The 26,558-nt window shown below is 40.8% G+C and overlaps 1 protein-coding gene across 1 annotated transcript in view; it reads right to left on the bottom strand.

Annotated features, from left to right (window-relative positions):
- Positions 1-26,558, bottom strand: part of LOC134320409 (dynein axonemal heavy chain 8-like) — a 58,977-nt gene that overhangs the window by 21,784 nt on the left and 10,635 nt on the right. The window contains exons 17-54 of the mRNA XM_063001778.1: positions 26,304-26,439; positions 26,039-26,223; positions 25,860-25,940; positions 25,093-25,209; positions 24,897-25,016; positions 24,685-24,820; positions 24,493-24,596; positions 23,357-23,463; positions 23,193-23,274; positions 22,964-23,103; positions 22,467-22,480; positions 22,069-22,241; positions 21,337-21,463; positions 20,780-21,015; positions 20,585-20,689; positions 19,476-19,589; positions 18,229-18,291; positions 17,505-17,605; positions 17,209-17,346; positions 16,882-17,122; positions 15,997-16,196; positions 14,469-14,622; positions 14,226-14,389; positions 13,019-13,121; positions 12,838-12,942; positions 11,421-11,582; positions 11,100-11,324; positions 10,086-10,258; positions 9,836-10,014; positions 8,782-8,969; positions 8,437-8,523; positions 8,245-8,352; positions 7,175-7,309; positions 6,904-7,065; positions 2,725-2,971; positions 2,187-2,428; positions 975-1,115; positions 559-790 (exon numbers count right to left, since the gene is read on the bottom strand). Of these exons, the coding sequence (XP_062857848.1) occupies positions 559-790; positions 975-1,115; positions 2,187-2,428; positions 2,725-2,971; positions 6,904-7,065; positions 7,175-7,309; positions 8,245-8,352; positions 8,437-8,523; positions 8,782-8,969; positions 9,836-10,014; positions 10,086-10,258; positions 11,100-11,324; positions 11,421-11,582; positions 12,838-12,942; positions 13,019-13,121; positions 14,226-14,389; positions 14,469-14,622; positions 15,997-16,196; positions 16,882-17,122; positions 17,209-17,346; positions 17,505-17,605; positions 18,229-18,291; positions 19,476-19,589; positions 20,585-20,689; positions 20,780-21,015; positions 21,337-21,463; positions 22,069-22,241; positions 22,467-22,480; positions 22,964-23,103; positions 23,193-23,274; positions 23,357-23,463; positions 24,493-24,596; positions 24,685-24,820; positions 24,897-25,016; positions 25,093-25,209; positions 25,860-25,940; positions 26,039-26,223; positions 26,304-26,439 (5,527 nt within the window). The remainder of the gene's footprint in view (positions 1-558; positions 791-974; positions 1,116-2,186; positions 2,429-2,724; positions 2,972-6,903; positions 7,066-7,174; positions 7,310-8,244; positions 8,353-8,436; positions 8,524-8,781; positions 8,970-9,835; positions 10,015-10,085; positions 10,259-11,099; positions 11,325-11,420; positions 11,583-12,837; positions 12,943-13,018; positions 13,122-14,225; positions 14,390-14,468; positions 14,623-15,996; positions 16,197-16,881; positions 17,123-17,208; positions 17,347-17,504; positions 17,606-18,228; positions 18,292-19,475; positions 19,590-20,584; positions 20,690-20,779; positions 21,016-21,336; positions 21,464-22,068; positions 22,242-22,466; positions 22,481-22,963; positions 23,104-23,192; positions 23,275-23,356; positions 23,464-24,492; positions 24,597-24,684; positions 24,821-24,896; positions 25,017-25,092; positions 25,210-25,859; positions 25,941-26,038; positions 26,224-26,303; positions 26,440-26,558) is intronic.

Here is a 26,558-nt window from a genome sequence, read left to right as displayed (position 1 = left end):
TATTCTCTTTAAAAAAAAATAAAAAATACTGCATTTGTGCTTATCTTTTATTTATCTAAATAATGAAAGTCCTTTTATTTCTGAGGTAGGTGCAAACTATGCAAAACAATGCTGCACGTTTCCCTTTTTGTGTAAAAAAGCTGAAATGAAATTTTAAAACAAACCCCACATTAAATAAATACATAAATGATACAAATAAAGAAAGTATCCTCACATAAATACATTCTGAACCTGGCAACCCTGTAGTGACTTCAACCAGGCGAGGTGAATAGCACCAGCGCCCTCTGCTGCTTAAAGTCAATATCGATTCATTATACTGTACATGTAAACCGATTTGAATCGTTACACATGTGAATGGATTTTTAACTGTCTGGTGGTGCATCGTTACATCCCTAATAGTGAGGGCTCATTTTTTATTAGGCTGGACGCAGTCGTTTGTTCCCTGATCTGCTTCCGGAAGCAGAGACACGATTCCAATCACCAAAATACCCCACAGTCCCAAAAACACCAGGAATACCTGTTGCCTCCAGCTTTATTAAGTCGATGTGGTAAACTTGCCGTTCTGATTGACCATGTACTCGAACATGGTCTGGCCAGGCTCTGTCGGTGGCAGGTCAAGCTTGCTTTCATGAGAGCGAACGAACAGCTCCATCTTGTCCCGGTCATCCAGTTCCAGCAGAGCTCCCAGACTCCACATCATGCAGAACACGAAGAGGCGCTCCAGGTGCTCGCTGCTCAACGTGCCTCCAGCATCTTTAGGAGGAATCAGACCCTCCAGCAGGTTTACCGACTGGACACACACGTCAGGTGGTGAGCACCAGTACGGGTATCAGCGCAGTAAAGTAACGTAATAGTAACCGAGTAATTATTCAAGTGTAATGATCATTAATAAAGATTTAAAACTGATCTGGATGCTGATAATGAAGTACTGAAGTACTGACCACACTCTTTCATACTGCATGACTGTAGTTTACCTGCATAACGTAGTTGCACTCCAAGAGCTGCATTTTTGGCTTGAGGTTTTGTTTCATGAATATATAAGCATCTTCAAATATCTTATCATACAGGCTCATCAGGCTGTCAGCTTCCTGAGCACTGCGCTTGTTGGTCCAGCCCTGACACACACACACACACACACACACACACACTTTGATATACTGCAGCTTGAATTGTTATTAACCAGACTTATAACTGGTCACAAAAAGCTTCATTATTATTATTCCTTATTTTACTAAGCAGATGATGAGAGTGAGACCTGTTAAGGAATCCTGTTACGGAAGAATAAATATTGTACATTTATATTTTTATTTAGTTTGACTGCACTGTAACCACCAAGGGAAAACGACACATCATGTTTTATTTTATTTGAGACTTTATTTCTACAGCAGCATGGTTGCATCTTTCCCTTTTTCTCCAAATCTAATCACATCCAATTCCCCAGTTATATCTCAGAATCAGAATCAGATTTATCGGATAAACACAAGGAATTTGGTTCTGGCTGATGGTATCTCTGTAGTATAAATATCTCATATAAATATCTGCTCTACTGCTGTAAATCTCGACCCTGACTGAGGAGCACAGTACCTAACACATGCCCCCTCCGACACATGTGTAGCAGCCACTTCTTTTCACCTGCATTAGGTGGGCAGGGATCAGTATGGCGTACTGAGAGTCACGCACTGCTCTCCGCTATTCACCATCTGTGTCATGCGGTGTCTCGACCAGCCAGCAGAGGCCGCTATTGCAGCAGTACATTTACATTTTCAGTATTTCACAGACACTTTTATCCAAAGCGACTTACAGTACTGTGACAGTATACAATCTAAGCAAATGAGGGTTAAGGGCCCTGGCAACCTGGCAGTGGTGGGGCTTGAACCAGCAACCTTCTGATTACTGGTCCAGTACCTAAACGCTAGGCTACAGCTGCCTGTAATGAGGAATCCCTTCAGCCCATTAGAACTTAAGATCATAAGATCCACTTTCCCACAGAATCCTTATTTTCTTCCTACTTCTTAATACTTGCCAGTGGGTGGATTAGCAGATCTAAATTCCCTCTAGGTTTGAGTCTGTCTGTCAATGTGGTATTTCTTCTTTGCATCTAGCTTTTTTCCTGGGTGGATCTGAATCCCCCTTGACCCTGATCAGGACTAAGCAGTAAGTGAGAGTTAGCAGTTATAAATGAGAACCTGCAGAATGGGTCTCCAGCTGAGAGCGGAGGAGCTCATGAACACCATGCCCACTCTGGAGACGGTAGCGGGAGAAGCATTGTCCATGTTGTGCACCTCAAACACCAGCTTACAGCTCGGGGACATAGGGATCCGGTCACCGTTCGCCAGGGTCAGAGTTTTGTTGTCGTCCAGCACCGAGTTCAGGTTCTCGATCCAGATGGCGTCTACTGGCCCATCCAGCACAATCCAGATGTTTTCTCCTGAATAAAGAATAAATACATGATGTGCAGTGTGCAGTGCTCATTCTGAGGGAGTGAAAACATTTACAAAGCCTAAAGATAATAATTGAATAATATTAATGTCATGTTTAATACATGAGCTGCAGTTATGTGTTTGTACTGGTTTATGCTGCTACTTCAAATACAGCAAAGAATCCTGGGGGTTTTAAAGCCTGAAGTTGTTAATTTTTCTCACTTCAGACCAGAACAATGGTTCACTCTGCCCTTCAAATGGCTGATAACTTTGGAAGAGTTTTTAAAACCCAGCTCATGCTCACCCTTTTTAGTTCTGAGAGTTTTCCTCCACAGGGTGGAGAAGATCCCGTCGGTCCAGTCGTTGGTAGCGGCGTCCAGACGGCCGAACATCTGGGGCGCGGTGATGGCTTTGGGGTTCATCCTCATCTCTCTGTGAGCAGCGCCGCACTCTGTCATGGCGCGCATGAGGATGTTAATGGCGGTCGTCTTTCCGGCTCCGCTCGGGCCGAGGGTCATCAGGCCGTGACGCACCCGCGACGCCTCGTATAACTGCCGGAAACATTTACAAAACGTAAACAGGTGATTATAGTGTAGTCATGATCATCGGTTCTGGTTTCACTGATGTAATGGAACTGACTGTGGGGTGAGTTAGATGCTTGTTATTAGTAGTTAATGCATATAGAGGCGGTATATTTATTTATGGGCGCTTGGGTGGCCACTATGCCAGGATCCAGGGTTCAAATCCCTAGTGGTGCACACAGACTTTACTGGCAATGTCTGGGGGTAAACAAGGCCCTGGCATCCTCACACACATATACACACACACACATATACAGTATATATATATATATATATATACTGTACATACACACATACATCCTCACACACATATACACACACACACACATATACAGTATATATATATATATATATACTGTACATACACACATACACACACACATACATACACACATACATACACACACACATATACACACACACACATATACAGTATATATATATATATTAGGGCTGTCAAACGATTAAAATTTTTAATCGCGATTAATCTCAGAATTTCATATAGTTAATCGCGATTAATCGCATTAAAAAAAATCTGTGTAAATGTTATAGAAAACAAGGATTTTTAAGTGAAATGTTACAATTAAAATGGTGAACACATTTTATGCTAAATGTACTGATGTTAAAAACTGCTGGGACAAGAGAAAACTGTAAGGGAGTTTTATTCACTCACATACTAGGCAGTAAATGTCAGATTGTAGGTTAGAATTTCTCCATCAGCAAACATTGTAGATCAGCGGTGCTTTAGGTGGGATAAGGCGTAGTTATTGTATCAGACTTGTCTGTGGTTGTATCGTGACGATGGTTTGATGGACGTTTCTACACGAAGTGAGTGTGTTTTGACCCTTTGGGGCTTCCATAGTTCATGAACTAACGTGCTCGACTCAGCTTTCCGGTATTCGGTACAGAAGAAGAAGTTAATTAAGTGTAATAAAGTGTTCTGCTCCCGACAACTTGTGAATATAGCGTGTATTTATTTCTTTATTATGCAAGTGCATCACTACCACGATCGGTTACATTATGTTAACAAACCGCAAATGAACAACGGTGGCAAGTCCGACATTAAAACGTTTGTTCTACCAGTCAAGTCTCAACATGAACTAGAATTTGCGTTAATGGCACTAATTTTTTTAATCGCGTTAACTTGAGGTCGCGTTAATGCGTTATTATCGCGTTAACTTCGACAGCCCTAATATATATATATATATACTGTATATGTGTGTGTGTGTATATGTGTGTGAGGATGTATGTGAGGATGTATGTGTGTATGTGTGTGTGTGTATATGTGTGTGAGGATGTATGTGTGTATGTATGTGTGTGTGTATGTGTGTATGTACAGTATATATATATATATATATATATATATATATATATATATATATATATACTGTATATGTGTGTGTGTGTATATGTATGTGAGGATGTATGTGTGTATGTATGTGTGTGTGTATGTGTGTATGTACAGTATATATATATATATATATATATTAGGGCTGTCGAAGTTAACGCGATAATAACGCATTAACGCGACCTCAATTTAACGCGATTAAAAAAATTAGTGCCATTAACGCAAATTCTAGTTCATGTTGAGACTTGACTGGTAGAACAAACGTTTTAATGTCGGACTTGCCACCGTTGTTCATTTGCGGTTTGTTAACATAATGTAACCGATCGTGGTAGTGATGCACTTGCATAATAAAGAAATAAATACACGCTATATTCACAAGTTGTCGGGAGCAGAACACTTTATTACACTTAATTAACTTCTTCTTCTGTACCGAATACCGGAAAGCTGAGTCGAGCACGTTAGTTCATGAACTATGGAAGCCCCAAAGGGTCAAAACACACTCACTTCGTGTAGAAACGTCCATCAAACCATCGTCACGATACAACCACAGACAAGTCTGTTACAATAACTACGCCTTATCCCACCTAAAGCACCGCTGATCTACAATGTTTGCTGATGGAGAAATTCTAACCTACAATCTGACATTTACTGCCTAGTATGTGAGTGAATAAAACTCCCTTACAGTTTTCTCTTGTCCCAGCAGTTTTTAACATCAGTACATTTAGCATAAAATGTGTTCACCATTTTAATTGTAACATTTCACTTAAAAATCCTTGTTTTCTATAACATTTACACAGATTTTTTTTAATGCGATTAATCGCGATTAACTATATGAAATTCTGAGATTAATCGCGATTAAAAATTTTAATCGTTTGACAGCCCTAATATATATATATATATATATATATATATATATATATACTGTACATACACACACACATACACACACACATACACACATACATCCTCACACACATATACACACACACACATATACAGTATATATATATATATATATATATATATATACTGTACATACACACATACATACACACACACATCCTCACATACATCCTCACACACATATACACACACACACATATACAGTATATATATATATATATATATATATATATATATATATACTGTACATACACACACACATACATACACACATACATCCTCACACACATATACACACACACACATATACAGTATATATATATATATATATATATATATATATATATATATATATATATATATATACTGTACATACACACATACACACACACATACATACACACATACATCCTCACACACATATACACACACACACATATACAGTATATATATATATATATATATATATATACTGTACATACACACATACATACACACATACATCCTCACACACATATACACACACACACATATACAGTATATACATATATATATATATATATATACTGTACATACACACATACATACACACATACATCCTCACACACATATACACACACACACATATACAGTATATATATATATATATATATATACTGTACATACACACATACATACACACATACATCCTCACACACATATACACACACACACATATACAGTATATATATATATATATATATATATATACTGTACATACACACATACATCCTCACACACATATACACACACACACATATACAGTATATATATATATATATATATATATATACTGTACATACACACATACATACACACATACATACACACATATACACACACACACATATACAGTATATATATATATATATATATATATATATATACTGTACATACACACATACACACACACATACATACACACATACATCCTCACACACATATACACACACACACATATACAGTATATATATATATATATATATATATATACTGTACATACACACATACATACACACACACATCCTCACATACATCCTCACACACATATACACACACACACATATACAGTATATATATATATATATATATATATATATACTGTACATACACACATACATACACACACACATACACACATACATACACACACACATACACACACAGACACACATATATATATATATATATATATATATATATATATATATATATATATACTGTACATACACACATACATCCTCACACACATACACACATACATCCTCACACACATATACACACACACACATATACAGTATATATATATATATATATATATATATATATATACTGTACATACACACATACATACACACACACATACACACATACATACACACACACATACACACACAGACACACATATACAGTATATATATATATATATATACTGTACATACACACATACATACACACACACATACACACACACATACACACACATACACACATATACAGTATATATATATATATATATATACTGTACATACACACATACATACACACACACATACACACATACATACACACACACATACACACACAGACACACATGTTCAGGTGAGTTTACCTGTATGAGCTTGAGGTTCCACGGCGGGTGATTAACGATTCCTGCTTGTTGCACTTGTGTGGCGACTGCAGCCTGCAGCTCAGCGTAGGTGCTGTTATCCAGCTGAATCCCAGGAAACAGGTCACTGATCAGACTGAGAAACAGAGGCTCGTCTTCATCCACCTGTAGCAGCACAAGCAGGGTGCATGAAGATCCCCAAAACCAGGAGCACAACGTGGGTCCTTTCCGTGGCGTCATTTAGTACTGATACTGCAATGGTTACGGTTCTCACCAGTTTGGAGAGGTTCATGTCACGCAGAACCCTCATCACGATGCTGGACTCAGAGTCTGAGGGTCGAGCCCGTTTCTCAGCTCCCAGAGTCCTCAAAACCGACAGAATGTTCCTCAACCCAAAATCATAGTGAACCTACAGAGAGAGAAGAGTTTATACATGAATATTCTGATTTACATTCTTAACAACAAGTGAACAGAATTATATACAATCCAGTATGAAAAAAAAAAATCCTTATTTATATTCTGTAACTGTTCACTGATCAACTCTAACTGACCAGATTTATTTGATCTTCTGGCTGCTCCATATTCGTGGTCACCACAGCAGATCTGGTGTGTGTACAGTCTTTACACTGGATGCCTTTTTTTATTTTATCTTGGCTTGGGACCGGCAGTGAATGCACCCTGACGAGTGCACCTCTCAATGGCTAGGCTGTTCAGCCCCCAATTCCAAATCCCCCAAGGCATAGCCAATTATATCTGTATCTGGATGCCCGACCGGCCGATAGCACCAAGGATCTCAGTGTTAGTGGCTCAGCGCAATTTACCACGAATGCTTTAATCACTTTTATCATTATTGTTTCTTTTTTATTATTTACCACTTTATCCTTTATCCAGGTCAGGGTCACGGTGGGTCCACTTTTTTAGGAGTCACTGGGCGCAATGCAGAAACACACCCTGGTCAGAAACGAACCCTCGGCCACCTTTAGCTTTGAGACATGGTCAATCATGTCTGTATGTAGACGTCCAACAGCAGCGCCGATTTAAACCCTGGATCCCAGCGGTAGTACGCTACGCCCGCGGAATTTACCCCTGCACCACCTGAGCGCCCATTTTGTTATTAATTATAATACAAACTGTATGAAAATATGTTTGATTTAACTACAAGCAAGCATTCAACATCTGAATTTGATCTCACAGATACACCACTGATCAATAATGAAACTGGATGAACTGCACATGCTCAGTACACTGCTGAGTCAGGAAGGCTGCGCGTTCCATCCACCTTTAATAATTAGGATGGGTGTTTCCATACTTTTGGCCATTTGGTGTGTGTTTGCTGACATGTACCTGCTTCGTGAGCTGCTCCTCACACAGTTTATAAAGCACAAAGAACTTCTGAGCCAGTATAACGTTCTCGATGAAACCACAGCTGGCCAGTTTGACTCTCATGATGATCTGAAACACAGAGGGTTCGCTTAGCTGAGCTTCTACAGAAGGGAAATGAGTTCACGTACCAGTACCAGTGTATAAAAACCTCACCTGTCTGTCAGGAACCATCATAGAAACGGTCCTGAACTGCACCTTTAGATTTTCGGGCAGTTCCTGGCGACCGGCGTAGCCCGGGTTCTATAACAAGACACATTAGTTTAAAGTAAAGGACGCCTTTAATCCTGCCCGTGTCATTCACTGTGTTTCTTATATTACTGTTCTTACATGACTGAAATGTCAATGTTGTGTTGAATGTATTTGGGCAAGATGTTGATGACACAACGTTCACTTACTCCATGTCCATTTTTATCTAATGATTGGCTTTTTATACCAAACAATCAAAGGTGCTAAAATATGGACCACACGTGTATATTTGAACATCTGTAAATACGTTACCATGGTAATAAAGAGTCCGAATTCGGGGTTCAGATCCACACAGTCTCCGTCGGTGAAGAGGAACTGAGCTTTGCGCTCTTTGCGAGCGCTCAGGACGATGTGGATCTGCTGTGCAGCGACCGACAGCACGGGCAGGTCGATCCTGTTAAACTCATCGAAGCATCCCCAGGACCCAGACTGAGCCAGACCTAACAGAAAGTCCTTTATTAGAGTGGATATACGTGATCGTTTTATCCTCAGTACCATTCTGAATAAAATCTGGACTGATGGCACACTCAGATACGTCTCTTTAATACAGACTTATTCTGCTGTTACACACTATATGGTCAAAAAGTGTGGACACCCCTCCTAATCATTACGTTTACATGTTTCTCTATACACAATACTAAGAGTGGTAAAAATGCTATATGCTATAATGTTATGCTATAAACATTTAGACAACATTCTGGGGAAGGTCCCTTCCTGTTCCAGTATGACTATTCTTCTGTGAACTATGCACAAAGGTTAAAGTCTCTGGTGTGGAAGAATTCAAGTATCATGTAAATCAGAGTTTTTCAAACTTTTTTTTAAACGTCTCACATGTTCTCTGTCATGATTTTTACAGCAAGCCAGGCCACACAAACAATGCATTAAAACAAAACACAAAACAAATAATACTTCATTAATAAAAATGGTAGCAATCTGGTCCCACTGTGGTTTACGAGATGTAACGTAAAGCCTTCACAAGGGGGCGTTTATGTACAAGTTAATTTCTGTTAATTTTTTCTCTGCAACCCATTTTTTTGGCTCCCCCGATGTAGAACACCCTGAGCTCAATCTCACTGAACACAAGTGAGCAAAAACTGGAATGTTGATTGTAAGCCAGGTCTTTTCACCCAACATTTACCTACATGGACACAAATTTCCACATGCACACTACCAAAATCGTATAGAAAGGCAAGTCCATATTAAATCTAATGAGTTTGGAACGGGTAACCAATACGCTCAGGGTCAGGTGTCCACATACTTGTTGACCTATAGTGTAGCGCCGTGTTGACTGACTAAATAAAATCACCTTTATAAATCCTGCCCAGTCCTCTGAAGTCCATCTGGTCGGAGCAGTTAAAGACCACGACGTACTTCCCCAGGCAGCGGCCCATGTCTTTGGTGGTTTCGGTTTTGCCCGTCCCAGCCGGACCAGCAGGAGCTCCGCCCATACTCATACCTAACGCCTGAGCTAAGGTAATGTAACACCTGGGAGAAAAACATTATTGTTATTTCTATTGAATGTACACGAGGACCTCCTAAAGGACGAGTAGAAGCACCTGTCTGTAAGAGGAGTGATGACCAGCCTGTCCGTGCAGCCTAAAAACTCGTTCTGATAGATGAAGTCGACGTCCGTGATCGACACTGCGACGTGATCCTGATCCTCCCGGAAATAAAATCTGCTCTGCTTCAGCCATTCAAAGTCACCGAGGGACCTGATGTTCATTTTCACCTAACAAGCACAGGGCTACGGTTAATTCTATTCCTGATACAGACTACAACTGCGCTTTAACCTTGTATTTATTAGTATATAAAATAATAACACGCTGGTAAGGATTTACTGACGCTAGACAAAGTAAACATTCATGTTTGTATGGAATATAAAATGGGTGGGTAAAAAAGTGTGATGCTTTTTTGAACAGATAACATCACAGAGAGGAAAGAGATTTATTTCATCGTAAACTACGTGTGTGTGTGTGTGGTGTGTGCACACAACCCAAAATTCCTTATAATGGTCCTAACAACAACTGGCCGGTCAGAAAATGATCCAGAAGGAAGATCTGAGCCACCGTTTGTTCCGCACTGCTCGGTTGGGTGGAAAATCTTCTTATACACAGAAAAATTCATGAACGGATTTCAATGCTTGATATAAAACTCAAAGTAACATGTCTAGATGATTAAATGTTTTCAAAACATCTTCTGACTCCATTTTTACCTTTTTTGCCCAAGACTGTACAACAAAAATATAAAAAATGATGATAAACAATGATGTTAATTTAATAACTCTCTTTTTATAAGCCAGAATATAAAGATATAAAGATAAAATGAAAGGACTGGGTGCTCGGGTGGTGCAGAGGTCTATCACACTCATGCTGAGATCCAGATTCGAACCTCAGCGGTGCGAGGCGTCTACACAGATATAATTAGCTATGTCTAAGGAGTGTGGGGATAGCTGAAGTCCTGAGATGGGTGGGTTCCGGTGAAAGCGAGCCCACAGCGACCCTGACCAGGATAAAGATGCTGATAAACATGCCATAAAAGGAATCACGTGATTACAGAAGTCATATTCTTACCAAATCATTAAAAATGTCTCTCTGATGGACGTGGATTGTAACCAGCGTCTCAAACTTAACACGCTCGAACTTGGACAAGTCGTGAGTCGTCTGTGCTATCAGCGTGTTCAGCAGATCCAGAAACTTCTGGTTTGTCACAGACATGACCCTCTTGTCCTTCTTGGCATTCTGCAGTGCCTCCTCTGAGTCTCGAGTCCAGAGCATCTGAATGCCCAGCAGGCCCACCTGAAGGAGAGGAACATCACCGGTGCATGTATTTTTAAGGCTGTGCTATATGTTATACGCATTGTTATGATACGCACGCTCTGAGCTGTTGCGTACCTGAGCTTGGACCTGGTTAAGGAAGGTGAGGAGCTGGAAGTCGGGCTCATTAATCTGCAGCTGAGCTGCTTTTATGACTGAGTGCAGTGAGGCTTGCTGTTGCACCAGTAACTCTCCCAACCAGAGTTCCACAGGACCGCGCGCCATTACTGGTTTGTCCAGCTGGTAAACACACACAGCACATCAGAGCAGCTCCATCCAAATCAATTATCATAATCAACACAGAAATAAAAACTTTATTACTGGTTCTTCCTCTTAGTGAGTAGGATGTATATATAATGTATATATAAAATACCACACCACTAGAGGTGCACTGTTTATCTCTATCATCAATTTATTTCATTAACTCACAGGTTGCGAGAGTCTTTACTTCAGATCGTTCATTAAAAAATGTCATAACATAACATCAAATAAGGTAAGAGGCAACTGGATCTACACTGTATGGCCAAAAGTATGTGGACACCTGACCATGAGCTTGCAAAACGCCTCACTAAGGGCAGCTGTAGCCTAGTGGTTAAGGTACTGGACCAGTTACCAAATGGTCACTGGTTTAAGCCCTACCACCGCCAGGTTGGCACTGTTGAGCAAGGCCCTAACCCCTAATTGCTTAGACAATACACTGTCTAAAATAAAGTGACTTTTTCAGGTAGAACAGTCGCTTTACTAAGAAGCTTCTAGGGTTAGACTTTGTGGTATGTCTATGGGAATTTGTGTCCATTCAGTAGTACAGATGATGGCAGCATGTGAAGTTTCATTAAATTGAGCTTTTCTTCATGTAGGGGGACAGTCATGCTGGAACAGGAACAGGAAAGAGAAGTCCCTAAACTGTTGCTGCAAAGTTGAATTCATGACTTCTTGTATAATTGATTTATTACACATGTTATAGATTGTTGTGCCTAAAACACATTAATTAAAAGATTAGAAGGGGCGTCCCAATACTTTTGTCTATATAGTGTTTTTAACACAACAATAAAATAGAATAGAATGCCTTTATTTGTCATATATACATATACACACGTACAGAACGACTAAATTCTTTCTTCGCATATCACGGCTTGTTTCGGAAGCTTGGGTCAAAGCTGGGGTCAGCCATCGTACAGCGCCCCTAGAGCTGAGAGGGTTAAGGGCCTTGCTCAAGGGCCCAACAGTGGCTGCATGGCAGAGCCGGGATTCGAACTCTCAAGCTTTCAGTTGACAGCTTAAAACTCCACCCACTAGGCTCCCACTGTCCCAGCCTCACCTACCGTTGCCCTTTATAATCCTGGCTGATCACTAACTACGACTGATCTCTATTTGACGTGATAAGATGAAGGATTTTGGAAACATCACCCACCCCTACTTCTCATCTGTACTCTGTTCCCCTGTGTGTGTGGAAATAAATACAACCGCACACTTCTGAGCTCCAGCTGATACGTACGGGTACTTTCTCGCCCTCCTGAGAGATCACCGCCAAAATCTTGTCGTAGTCCTTGACATGAAACTCCACCTCACTGACGTTGTCGAACACTCCCAGGAGATGAGCCTGCAATCACGAGTGCAAAGATGGTTATGAAGCTGGACTGACGTGGAGAGCGTTTATACTGGTGCGCCGCTCGTACCTGGATGGTGTGAGAGTCACTGGCTTGTCCGAGGATTTCCAGTAAAGCAGGATCGGACACAAAGAAAAAGCGGGGGAACTGCAGTCGTTTCTTTTCCAGGTAGCTGTACAGAAACAGGTGAAGCCTGATGATGCAGATGTTTTGAGACAGCTGCTGTCACATGTGCTTAGATAAAGCCTCACTAATGCACGGTAATAATACAGGGTTTTGGGATGAGGGATGTGTGGACAGTGAGGAAAATAATAATGTGAGTGTTTTTGTTTGTTTGTTAGCATCAAATCAGTGATTTGCTGACATTTTCTACATTCAATTAAATAAATAAATTAATTAATTAAAAAATAAATAGGACATTTGCTTTGAATTGTATGTCCAGGTTTAGTTAGTTAGCACTGATCTAGTGATTTATCATGTAAAAGACATGGCTCACACTGTGTTCATGCCTACACAGATGCATGCTATATGGCCAAAAGTATTTGGACCGTGAGCGTGTTAGACATCCTATTTACATTTTCAGCATTTAGCAGACGACTTCATCCAAAGCGACTTACAGTACAGTCTACAGTCTGAGCAATTGAGGTTTAAGGGCCTCGCTCAAGGGCCCAACAGCAGCACCCTGGCAGTGGTGGGGCTTGAACCAGCGATCTTCTGGTTACTAGTCCAGTACCCTAAGCGCCAGGCTACGGCTTGCCCTATCTAGTGACCTCTGTGTGATATTTTAGCTCGAACAACAGCCTCTGTTCTGAAGTATGGGAATTTGTGCCCACTCAGTGATAAGAGCATTAGTACGACTGGGCATCGATGTTAATGTTCTGGTTCATCCCAGAGCTGTTGAGTGGGGCTGAGGTCAGAGCTCTGTGCAGGACACTGGAGCTTCTTTGCGCAGTCATGCTGGAACAGAAAGGACCTTCCCTAAACTGCTGCTGCACAGTATTATAGTTTTATATCATGAATTTCAGCGGTTGTGTCTGAAACATGTGAATCATTTGAATAATAAGAAGGGGTGAAACCAGAGTTCTGCAGACCTAGGTTTGATCCGTGCCTTTGGTCAATGGGCAATATATAAGCTGGTTCAAGCTACACCACTGCCACTTGTTGCTTGATATACATCCACCATGAGAAGTTTTGTATGTTCTTCGCTTGTCCATATGGGTTTTCTTCTGCCCTGAAATAGATCGACACCCTGTACAGTGTGGGGCTGTGTTCATACCCTGTGAGAGATTTCTGGCAGAGTTCAAGCTGCTCCTGCAGGTGAGGTAGAAGCTGGCTCATGGTCTCATCTCCCACGCAGCACTGCACCACACTGGGGATCTCATGGGCTCTCTGCATGATCTTTATCCATAATTTATCGATGTTCTGGAAGCGCTTCGCTTCCTACAAGGTAATAATACGTAAATGAAGCAGTTCATGATTACAGGTGAGTAAACATACAGGCTGCAGATTAATGATGTACCTGTGGAAGCTGCTTGGCAATGTCTCCACCCACAAACACGGCCTCCAGGTACACCCACAGGTTCTGAACAAGCAGCCACTGCTCGATGATGTCTGATGATGTGGAGAGCTTAAAAACCCAGTTCTGGATGTCTTTCTTAAAAGGAGTGTTGTATCTATGTACAGAGAAATCAAACAGAGATTACCAGTCGCTGCCACATCTATTCACCTGCCAGTGGCTGAGTCTCATATAGTGCTGCCACGCTAAGCAAATCATGAGCAACGCTAGTGCAGGTGCTTCGGCCAGACAACGAAGGGCACAACCGTACAGCTGCAATGAAACCTAATGTGCCTGTTGGTTGCCCAGCCAGGTTGGTAGCACCACTGCCTGGGATTGAAACAAACTGGTTCGATCGATTACAGCTGTGAGTGTTGGGTTGTGTCCCTTCCTTAAAAAGAGTTTTTTACTAGTCAAGTAAAGTCACATTTATTTATATAGCGCTTTTTACAATAAACATTGTCTCAAAGCAACTTTACAAAGTCCGGGACCAACAGATCAAAAACCCCTATTGAGCAAGCCGAGGGCCACAGTGGCAAGGAAACCTCCCTTAAAAATACAGGAAGGAACCTTGAGAGGAACCAGACTCAGCAGGGACCCCCGTCCTCTTTGGGTGGCCTGGAGGATACTTTAAATAAATAGAATTTACACAAATCGTACAAACACAAAATTAAATTGAACTACACAGTTTCATTTCATTTTTACCATTGCTTTATCCTGGTCAGGGTCTTGGTGGGTCCTGGAAATATCAGGCGCAATGCAGTAACACACCCCCGACAGGACGACGATCCATTGCAGGGTCCTGGCTACCCCCCACCTCAGGCATAGCCAATCATGCCTGTATGTAGACGCTGAACTGACCGATAGCACTGAACCCTGGATGCCAGTGGTAGTAAGCGAGCATTATTTACCATACTTTATTTACCATCATTTATTTGATAATTTCCTTATTTTTTATTTTATTCTACTCTATTTTCATTTACTGTATTTACTCTACTTACACTGTACTGGAGCTGCTGTAACACTCGAATTTCCCCCATGGGGATCAATAAAGGAATCTTATCTTATCTTATTTACCCATGTGCCACCCACACAGAGCGCCCACTACACAGTTAAATAAACTTTAGTTTGATTAATTAAGTTCAATGAAATACTAAACTAATTTACCCTATAATGAATCTGTAGAATCATCAGAATTATGACTTGCACCCCTCAATCTACCAAAATTACCATAACAAAGAAAGTTTTATGTGCATTATGACTATGCTCCAGTGTTTAAACAGACAGAAGTCATCACTGTTTTATTTGTTTAAGCTTGCTAAGCTTACTGAACCCCTATACATCCGTATAAAGGAGAATAGTCTCTATATTTAAACTTCATCAAAGCAATGGTCAAAGCAATACCAAAAAATCTACAAAGTGCTAGTCTAGACTGTTATTTCTAATGAGAACATCAGTGTGTGAGACATGAACAGAACCTGATGAAACTTACCTGTTGCTTAGAAGTGATCCAAGCACCATCAGACTGTCCTCCATGGCAGTGATGATTTCTGCCGTCTCAGCTCCTTTAAGCATCAGCTCTCCTCTGCCTTTAAAAGCCATAAATGTGAGCAACTGACTGTACCATAAATCAACCACCTGTGCCAGCTTGGCCTCGATATCCTTCTCCTTTACTGCTGAGATGCAGATGTCCTAGTGTGAGGAGAAAAGTAAGGTCATCATTATAACACAAGTCTCTTTCAAACCCTGGTTAGACTAAGCATGACTTTAGCACAGGGATAGCTTAAATGAACCCAAAACAATGTATGTCATCTAAAGAGCAAAAGACACCAGTATGTACATACACTGACCAGGCATAACATTATGATCGCTGACAGGTGAAGAGAATAACACTGATTATCTCTTCATTATGGCACCTGTTAGTGGGGGGGGGGGGGGGGGGGGTGTATTAGGCAGCAGGTGAAAATTTTATCCTGAAAGTTGATATAAAAAAAAAAACGGGCGAGCGTGAGGATCTGAGGGAATTTGACAAAAGCCAAATTGTGATGGCTAGACAACTGGGTCAGAGCATCTCCAAAACTGCAGCTCTTGTGGGGTGTTCCCGTTCTGCAGTGGTCAGGAACAGTGGTAAACCGGCGACAGGGTCATGGGTGGCCAAGGCTCATTGATGCACGTGTGGTCGGATCCAACAGACGAGCTCCTGTAGCTGAAACTGCTGAAGAGGTTCATGCTGGTTCTGATAGAAAGGTGTCAGAATACACAGAGCATCACGGGTTGTTGTGTATGGGGCAGCAGAAGGGGGGCCAATATTAGAAAGGCGGTCATAATGTTATGACTGATCAGTGTCTACATACACAGAGCCTCAGTGTAGCATTACCTCTATGTCTTCTTTGTGTTTCAGCAGTGGGGCCTCCATTATGTTTTGAAGGCAGAACGTGTCCGAATCCACGTGAAACTTGTGCTGCGTCAGGTCAGCGATGCGTTCCCAGTGTCTCTGCTTCATCGCTCTGTGAGCCATCATCTCCAGGAGAGGGCACGACTCGCTGAAGTCATCGATCCTTTTCTTCAGATCTAAAAACGCCTGCCAGTCTCTCAGTCCTTTGGGGAGCTTTCGGCATCTGAGTACAATTCAAAACACACAGGAGTTCTTACAGTTCTGAGAGGAGCTGCTGCTGTAACACTGTGCAAGAGTCGCGACGGTTACCTGGTTTGGAATTCTGAAAGCTCCGTGTTGATCTTTTCAATATCCACTTCGGTCCAGAGGATTTCGTAATAGCCGCTGATCTTATTCATAACCGCATCGTAGAGGCCGTACAGCTTCTGAAGAAGCCCGAGCTCTTTCCTAGTTTCAATAACATAAGAGAGAGGAACACCATTATAATAGAATAGAAAAGTGACACGGGAATAATACAGAATTGTATGCATGTTTTAGGCCAATCAGCAGTGAGCATCATCATGTTTCTGGAGAGTGTTTACCAGACAGTGACAGACTGTAATTACCGAGCTTTCTGTAGAACATCATATTCAGTGACGGGCAGGCCGAACAACTGTTCTCCAGAAGAATATGTGGTGAACTTCCTCCACAGGTTATCAAACCCAGTCTGAGATCAATATCAGAGCACGTTTAAGGTGGAATAAAATTATATTTAATATAAAATGGTTAGATGTACAGTCGGCATTAGTCTGGCTGATTTATATATATATAATATTTTGTTTATGCATTTTCTCCCTTTTTCCCCCCTTTTAGCGCGTACGATTGCCCGATTGTGTCACGCTTCCTCTCCACCAATGCTGACCCCCGCTCTGACTGAGGAGAAAGAAGCTACCACACGCCCCCTCCGACAAGCGGGCAGCAGCGGTATGCATCTTAACACCTACACTTTGACGAGTGCAATGCGGATCAGCACTGTGTACGGAGAGACACACCCTGACAGTACTCTTTTCCCATCTCTGTGCAGGTGCCATCAATTAGCCAGCAGAGGTCGTAATTGCATCAGTTATGAGAGAGAGTCCCTATCCGGCTTAATCCCACCTGAGTTATATTCCTAAGTATTGATTACAGTAAGTTTTTGAAACAGTTATAATACATTTGCTTTTGAGTGCATGTCTGGGACCACCTAATGTCACATGAATAATATTTATAAGTATAAACGAGCCGAGGTGTGAGAGATTTATATAGAAAGAATAATGAATAAAAGCATTTTGAATTCTGCATCTGTCATACCTGGAAGATTTGAAGTCTGATGCTGGCCTCCTCAGGTGAAATGCCTGAAACATTCGGGCCTTCCTGATATCAGACAGACAAGGAACCATATATGAATCGCTAAGTGTCATACAACAGGTTATTAAAGCAATAAGCCACGAGAGGCCGTACGTTACTGTGATTTTAGCACGGGGATGACGTTTTTGGTACGACGCGAAGCGGAGTGGCTTATTGCTTTTATAAAACGGCGGTCAACATAAAATATAATAAATGATGTGAGGCGGTCATAGGTGTGAGTTTATCGGGGATTTTACAACGGCTTCGAACGCGGCTCAGCCAATCAGATTTTAGGACCGGAACTATCCGTTTTATAATAATATTCTTATGATCGGCTTTCTTCTATTTATTCTAATCTAATGTGATTCTCACACACTTTGGTCGGTTAATATCACTGGTTCAGTTTTAAATTCACAAAACCATACCAAAGCCACAGCCTAAAGTGACTCGAGGACAAAAAAGCTTATGTGAGAGCAGAAACACTGAGAACACAGAGACAGACACAAGCACAAACAAAACAAAAACGTCTGGGCAGCTCCGCCAGCAAGTGTAACTCAGACGATCACTGCAGGAACCAGACAGGGGAAGTGAGAAAACCATCAGCAGCAAACAACCAGAAAGATGACATGCCACACAAGGACAAAACTCAAACCAGACAATTATCTGTACATAGTTGCTGCTTGTTCAGATCTTTGGCTAGTTAATTTAACCTGTCTGTTTTTTTGTCCAGATATTTTTTTTATTATGGCCGGGTGGTGTTTAAACTTTAGTTTGTCTTTATTTTAACAATGACTAGTGACAAATACAAAAGCAGAAACATCAGAGGTGACAAAACATATTCACTTAATAATGTTTATTATTCTTATATTTGCTCCTTTAATAGATTAATTGTGTAGGTATAATTACTTTGTAATTGAAGCTGCTTGCTTATATACAGAAGAATTAACTTTTAAATACATTTCAATAGTTCTTAAATAAATATGTACTTGTTTTATTTGCACATCATGCTTAAAGAAAGTGTTTCAGTTTATCTGCTAGTCAGTGTCTCATTGTCTGCTGTTTACTTCAAACAAAAAATAAGATGATTTATTTAGTCAATTGCATTATTCTATTCCCGAACTCACTTAAATCCCTGCACCCTTACAATTAGATGGACTCGGGTCTGAAACAAAAGTGTCAGTGTGGCCCTCAGGAATGAGTTGATTGCTCACCGTTTCATACTTCTGGCCGAAAGTCATCAAGTCATTCTGAAACGTGCCGACTGATTCCAGGAGATTCTCTTTCAACTTGGGCTGCGCACTGACCAGTTCATGCTGGACTGCTCTCTGTGTAGGGGTTTTATATAAAAAACACATTAGACTTCATCTAAATGCTGTCCCTTCGTCTCCCACATGTTTCATTAAAACACCAGAATATGTAACATGGTTTTAGAAAGAACAGAGGACTCGATTTCAAAGCAACGCTTTAAATGGTCTATAAGGAGTTTGGTATGTTTTCCACAAACATATCTCATGCAAGTAAATGAGAGGGTAAGGTAGTCAGGGATGCCTGGTGATGCACTGGCACACTGTTTAGATGTATTTCCTGGGTAATACTATACTACTGGGTATAACTATACACTGGCAAGGCATAACATTATGACCACTATCAGGTGAAGAGAATAACACTGATTATCTCTTCATCACAACACCTGTTGGGGGGGGGGGCATATTAGGCAGCAAGTGAATGTTTTATCCTCGAAGGTTACATTTCAGGGCCAAATTGTGATGGCTAGACGACTGGGTCGGAGCATCTCCAAAACCGCAGCTGTTGTGGGGTGTTACCGGTCTGCAGTGGTCAGGAACAGTGGTAAACCCGGCGTCAGGGTCATGGGCGGCCAAGGCTCATTGATGCACGTGTGGAGCGAAGGCTGGCCCGTGTGGTCCGATCCAACAGACGAGCTACTGTAGCTCAAACTGCCGAAGAAGTTCATGCCGGTTCTGATAGAAAGGTGTCAGAGTCGACGGGTCAGGGCTGTTTTGGCAGCAAAAGGGGGACCAACACAGTATTAGGAAGGTGGTCATAATGTTACGCCTCATCGGTGTATATATTTCATATAAGCTGGACTGCAGTTAATAACACACTACTAAACACATTACTTAGACCTAGGGCATCACCAGCAGTGTTTTCACTGCTTTCCAGAGCCACGGTGACCCTGACCAGAATGGATAAATGATTGAATAAATGTTTAAATGAAGGAAGAATCAGCCATGAATCATCTGTGATGGATCTTTCATAAAGACAGACACTGTGGAATCTGAGTTGAGAATGAGGAACGTACCTCTTTGGACTGCAGTTTAGCAAAAGAGTATCTTAGTGTATCCACACCCTCGGCCTCCTCCTTCGTCACTTCCACTTCAAACTTGTTTAGTATAGAATAGGCTTCCTAAAAACATCACTAATCAATTTCATGTCTAAAATAAACCATAGATTAGTAAGATAAGGATTAGAAATATGGCTTATCATTATGTCGGACCTCGATGGGCCCCATGGTCATGTCCATTATAATTTCTGAGTCCCGGATATTGGACAGGGCTTCCATAGCGAATCTCACGTCGTCCAGGTCAGCTATAGGGCGTGAGAGTTTTTTTTGCTGCTCACTAATGAAAGCGATCATGTCCATCAGCTTCTTCTTGTATTCCTTTTGTACGTACTTGCACAGCATCAGTTTCCAGGCTTTCGCTTCCACACTCAGGGACATCTTCAGTGGAGCTACAGACATCACCAACACAAACAACAAGCATGTGAATAAATGAAGCAACACTGTAAAATTCTGTAGGATTTAAGGTTATGACTTCAGAGTCTGAGCTGAACCAGCCGTATGCACAGAAGACGTGGAATAGGCGTACCTGGCACATCCCAACCCTAACTTCAATCCACCTATTTTTTCAATATTTAACAGTGCAATATAATTATATTAAACAAAACCAGTGATGCACTGCAGCTTTGATGACATTAATGTGCCATTTTTCACACATAACACATAAAAACCTCAACTGTAATAGCTAATGTGAATATTTGGTATTATTTTACCTGTTGACAATTCCATTCCACCTAAAACGACGATGGGCGTGATGTCCGCGATCTCCTGTTCAACCGTTTCATAGTGTAAAATTTGCTCCTTTATCAGGTATAGGTCGGGGTTGCTACTGATGAATTCCTGACAGAAAACACAAACATGCGTTTATGATTTCATATTAAACAAATGTACACTGTTATAGTGATGTCTTTAAAATGTGATTCTTCAAAATTTGGGTGTTTATTCCACTTATAATCACCATTTACAAACTATTTTCAATCCTCCTTAACAATGTAAAAAACTCCAGCAGAATATCACATTCTATCTGTAACAAGTCCATCTACTGGGAGCTATAATATGGCTAACAGAGGGGGCATGAAGGCGCAGATCAACAGCAGTCACCCGTCACTCCAGTAGGAAGTGTTTCCATTCATCATGGTTTCTTATTCACAGATTTGTCGGCTCCTCAATCATGAGGCCGGCACAATATTTGGAAACACCTGCCGCCTGAGTATTACTGTTGTATTACCGCTGTATTACACCTAACAAAATGTAAACATAACATGATCTATTCAGGTGGCACATCGGTGCCGCTGAGAAAGTGAGAGCTGCACAGTGACATGGACTGATGACCTGGGTTTGATCTAATCAATGTCTGTGACAAATTTAACATGTTGTAATTGTTTATCCAAGTCCAGTAGTTTTGTCCGTTTTACATTAATAAGTTGAGTTGAGTGTTGAGCTACCTTGACTTGGTCGTCTCGGTCCTGATCCCAGATTACTTTGAAGGCTCTGAACTGACTGAGCACATCTCCGGGCTGTTTACCCAGGAGGTTCACCCCTGACATTAGAAGTCCTACAGGCTTGCACACATCCTTGTTTTCAGAAACACTCTGGAAGAAGTTCCTCAGCCGCCCAGCTAGAGAAGAAATTTCCATTTAAACGTTTTTAAACTCAAAATGTCGGATGCTTTCAAATGTTAAAACGAGGAGAAAAAGTTAATAATGTTTTATTGGAATTATTTCACGATCTTTATTTAACATTCACAGCCTTAGTGCTTTAAAAAGCTGTGTTAGCCTTTATAATCGATTAGAACCAATTAAAAACATATTAACAAAGGCGTGTACATTATACTTTGGTTTACACCTGGTGCCCATGCTGCCACACAGATGAAAAAAAAGCCGTCAGTATGTCGTAATAACGAGAAAAGTTCATTTCCTTAAATGCTGCGTAGCCGAACCCAGCTTGAAGACATTTAAGATGCTGTAGCTTGTAACCTTGTAGCTTGCTGTGCCGATCAAGATTCTCCATTAGGAATAGTGCATGTCTAAGATATGTGAGCGGTTTTTACGTCTATATAAAGACTAAGATTTAAGAATCCTTCGCAGTGTTTAAATAGTGATAAAAATATCATCTGTGCTGCTCAGTGACACCAAAACTCATGAAGTAAAAAAAGCATGAAGTAAAATTTGATTCTCTTTATAACAACATACTGACATTTCTTTTCATCTGTGTGGCAGCAATACGCTTCCGGACTTTACAGTACAGAATATGTCTTTCTGTTTTTTGCAGGAAACAAAACAACTCCAAATGCATCAAGCTGAAGGGAAACCGTGGAAGATTCTTAATGATTGTTAATGCCGCCTCTTACATCCAGACTTTCCAACGTCGTCTGAGCGGCAATCCTGTTTCCAGCATGCCACGCCGCGGCTCACCTCCAGCACCAGATGCACCAGGTGAATGATTGCTTGCTGGATCTTATCAAGACTCGGTATCATCACCTTCATCAGAACACAGAACTCTCAATGTGCTTATGGTTCCAAGATTCAGTAACAGCACAGAGTAAAGCATTAGTAATATAAACACTTACCACATTGGGTATGGTCAGGTGGATCTCAGATTTTATTAAAGTTATCACCTCATCTGAGACACTGGGATGGCCGCCAGATGAGCTAGAAAGAAAAAATTACTGCTTTAAATGTTTTGTGTATTTTTTAATGATTTATTTACATGGTGAAACATGTTCATTCTCACCTGGAAATAAACAATCTTCTTTTTAACGTGTCCAGAGACAAACATGTGGCCTTCACCAAAGCGTCCAGAAGTTTTGCGCTGAAGTGAGCATACAGTTCTCTGCACTCCTACAAATAACCAGGAAAATAAACAGCAGGGCCATTAATGATTTAAATCTAAAAATGATTTAAATGTAATTACATTGTTTTTAGGTCTCTTTATCACATGAACATAAAATTGTTATTGTTTGTTTTATACATGGTATGTTTTACATCATAACTGGTGCCCTTGCAGGCCAAACAGAACTAGGTGGAGATTGACGGTGTGGCTCGATTACAGAATAATGTCTTTCTGCCTTTCCAAATCTGGTCGGGAGAGAAGGCATGGAGGTGCAGATGGTTGCCATTGTTTCCGCGTAACAGACAGTCACCTGCGCCTGGTTGAACTTTCATTTGTTCCAGGTGGAGATGTTTCTTTTTATTACAGTTTCACACTTACAGATTTGCTAGCACCTCTGTTGGATCAGATTTGCCAGCTCCTTGTTGGAACTGTGAACTACTTGTGATAATAAAAATAAAAATAATAATAAGAAGAGAATGCTGTTTGCTAAGCAGAAACCAGATTGCTAGTGAAAGCGATGCAGAAGTGTTACTGTTGTGTCTGATGCTCCACGGGAAGTATGAGTACACGATGCACATCACTGTGTTGCTTACCATTTACAGCTAAAGGTTTTGTGTGTGAGACAGTAATACGGTGGCTTCAGGGTATTAGTGGTTAACATTTCACTTGGTGCATTGGTATAACAAATATTAGGTGGAGCAGTGGTCATTTACTTTGGCCTACTATTGCTGAGATCAGGGGTTCGAAACTCAGAGGTGCTACCAGGCAGGCAAGCATCTACAGTGGCATGATTGGATATGTCTTAAAGGGAGATGGGTAGCTGAAGCCATGTGATAAATTGACATCCTGTACTTATTTAACACCGTCCTTGATTTATGTAGAACATGGGAAGCTCTAACTAGAAGGTCTATATATATTATATACATATATACATATATATATCAGTTTGTTTTACAGGCAGTATTTTAGTTATAGATTAATCTTAACTATAGGTGAAGTATTTATTTTAGCTGACAAATAGTGGACCCAGCATTTACGTTTTTAAAGTCTTCGTCTTTATCAGCTTCACGGGCTTCTGCCTTGAACCTGTCTTTATCGTTTGATGAGCCCAGATCTTCTGAGAATGCAACACGTTTGTGTCCTACAAATACAAAACAGCATCATTTTCGTTACTTCTGTTTATATAGAAACGTTTGCAAGGCCTGTTCAGATCAATCTAATCAAAATACCTTTAGGTTTCTCAGCCGGGTCTTTGCTTTCTTTTGGCTCATAAATAGCACTGAAGATTAAAGTCAGTTCCTTCACTGCCTCCTCTACGTGGCTGCTCTTTTGGTTGAGAGTCTGAGCCCACAGCTTAGTCTGAGCCTGTATCAGATTTAAATGTTACTTCATCATAAAGTATTCTTAAGCATCCCGAATGCTGGGGGTAACATGACGTTACCTCGTTGGTGGTAATCAGGTCCTGTAGAGATGAGGCTCTGTCCTCTGGCAGGGTGATGAGGACAGTCTCGGAGATGTTGTGTAAAACACCTTCAATGCGAATCTCGCAAAGATCTGTCACCTGAACATGTTACATGCAGTTAGAAGATACTGTTAATCATGTCACTATTGTTCTCACATACACACTCAGAATGTACCTTCTTTAGAACATGCTGCAGCTCAGCCATGGCAGCATCAAGATCATTGAAAAATGTGTCCAGGATGAGAGACGACCAGCTGAGAAACACCAAGCCTTGACGAAGCACAGAGTCCACCTGGTACACAGAGCAACTGCATTAGATAATATAATCATTCATTCTCTGTTTTACCACTGCCTTATCCTGGTCAGGGCTGCAGTGGGTCTGATTCACCAGGCAAAATGCTGAAAACACCCCAGACAGACACACACACACAATTAGGGCAATTATTAGTAGCTCCAGTTAACCTGACTGCATGTCCTTGGACTTGGACACAGGGAGAACATGCAAACCCCACACAGAAAGGACCCTAGACCTAGGGGAATCAAGCCCAGGCCCTTACTGCTGTTGTGTATTCTGCTTTACTCTGAAGCAATCAGACCTACAGTGTGAAACAAGCCATGGAAGAAATTTAAGGGAGACCCAGCTGATGCACACTGTGATAAGACACTTAATCTAGACCAGGGTTTTAAGCAACCCAAATTCATTTTGTCCATGATTTTTTACACAACCCAGGCAACACAAAGAATGCTATTTACTGTATCTGGTCTCACTGTGATTTACAAGATGTAATATAAAGCCTCCATTTCTCTGCGACCCACTTTGTCTGATTCACGACCCACCCAGGGTTCGAAAAACACTGATCTGGCATTAATTCATATTTACATGTTGATATATTCTATTTAATAATTTATCAGATATAAAAGCCAGTGAGAAGAATATCATACCTTTTTTATTTTTGATATCATCAGACTGTAAAACATAGCAGGAATTTCCTCAAGCGTATCCTCATAACTGCTGATAAACGTCTACACATCACAAACCAAACACACACACACACACACAGTTCACTGTGATTAGCAGGTTTGTTGTAAAGTGAATGAACTGAAAGCTCATTTTTTCCCACCTCTAATCTGAATTGTGTTGTCTTTAGGTGTTTCTCTGTCCTAAACATATACAGAGCCTTCTCGGGAACCTTCAATCCCAGTTTAATCAAGCATTTAATCTCTCGTAATGTCTCGTTTATTGTAGAACTGTTCACCAGCAGTTTCTTTGATTCTGGGTCGCGAACAAGCAGGGTTTCATACAGGGCTGTAAAAGAGGTAAAATCATGAGTGTTTTCCATCATTCCTTTAGGGTTCAAATGTAACAGAAACGCTTAAGATACTTGCCATATTCCAACTGTGGGAACCTGTTCATCCAGGCTGTATAGTAAAGAATCTCAAACTCCACAAACACCGCTGCAGACCTGTTGTACAGCTGCACAACATCCTGCCCCTCAGATGTGGACAGGACCTCTGAGTTTTTCTGCATATTGTTTATACAGCATGTGTAAGTACTTGGTGTATATGGTGAAAATGTTTTTTAATTATTACATAAAACTGAACTGTTCCAAATACACATTTACTGGGACTTCTACTAACAAT

This window comes from Trichomycterus rosablanca, chromosome 9 (assembly GCF_030014385.1).
Source record: "Trichomycterus rosablanca isolate fTriRos1 chromosome 9, fTriRos1.hap1, whole genome shotgun sequence".
Lineage (NCBI taxonomy): Eukaryota > Metazoa > Chordata > Actinopteri > Siluriformes > Trichomycteridae > Trichomycterus > Trichomycterus rosablanca.
Note: the sequence above shows the minus strand (reverse complement) of the source record. Positions and strands in the feature narration are given on the sequence as shown.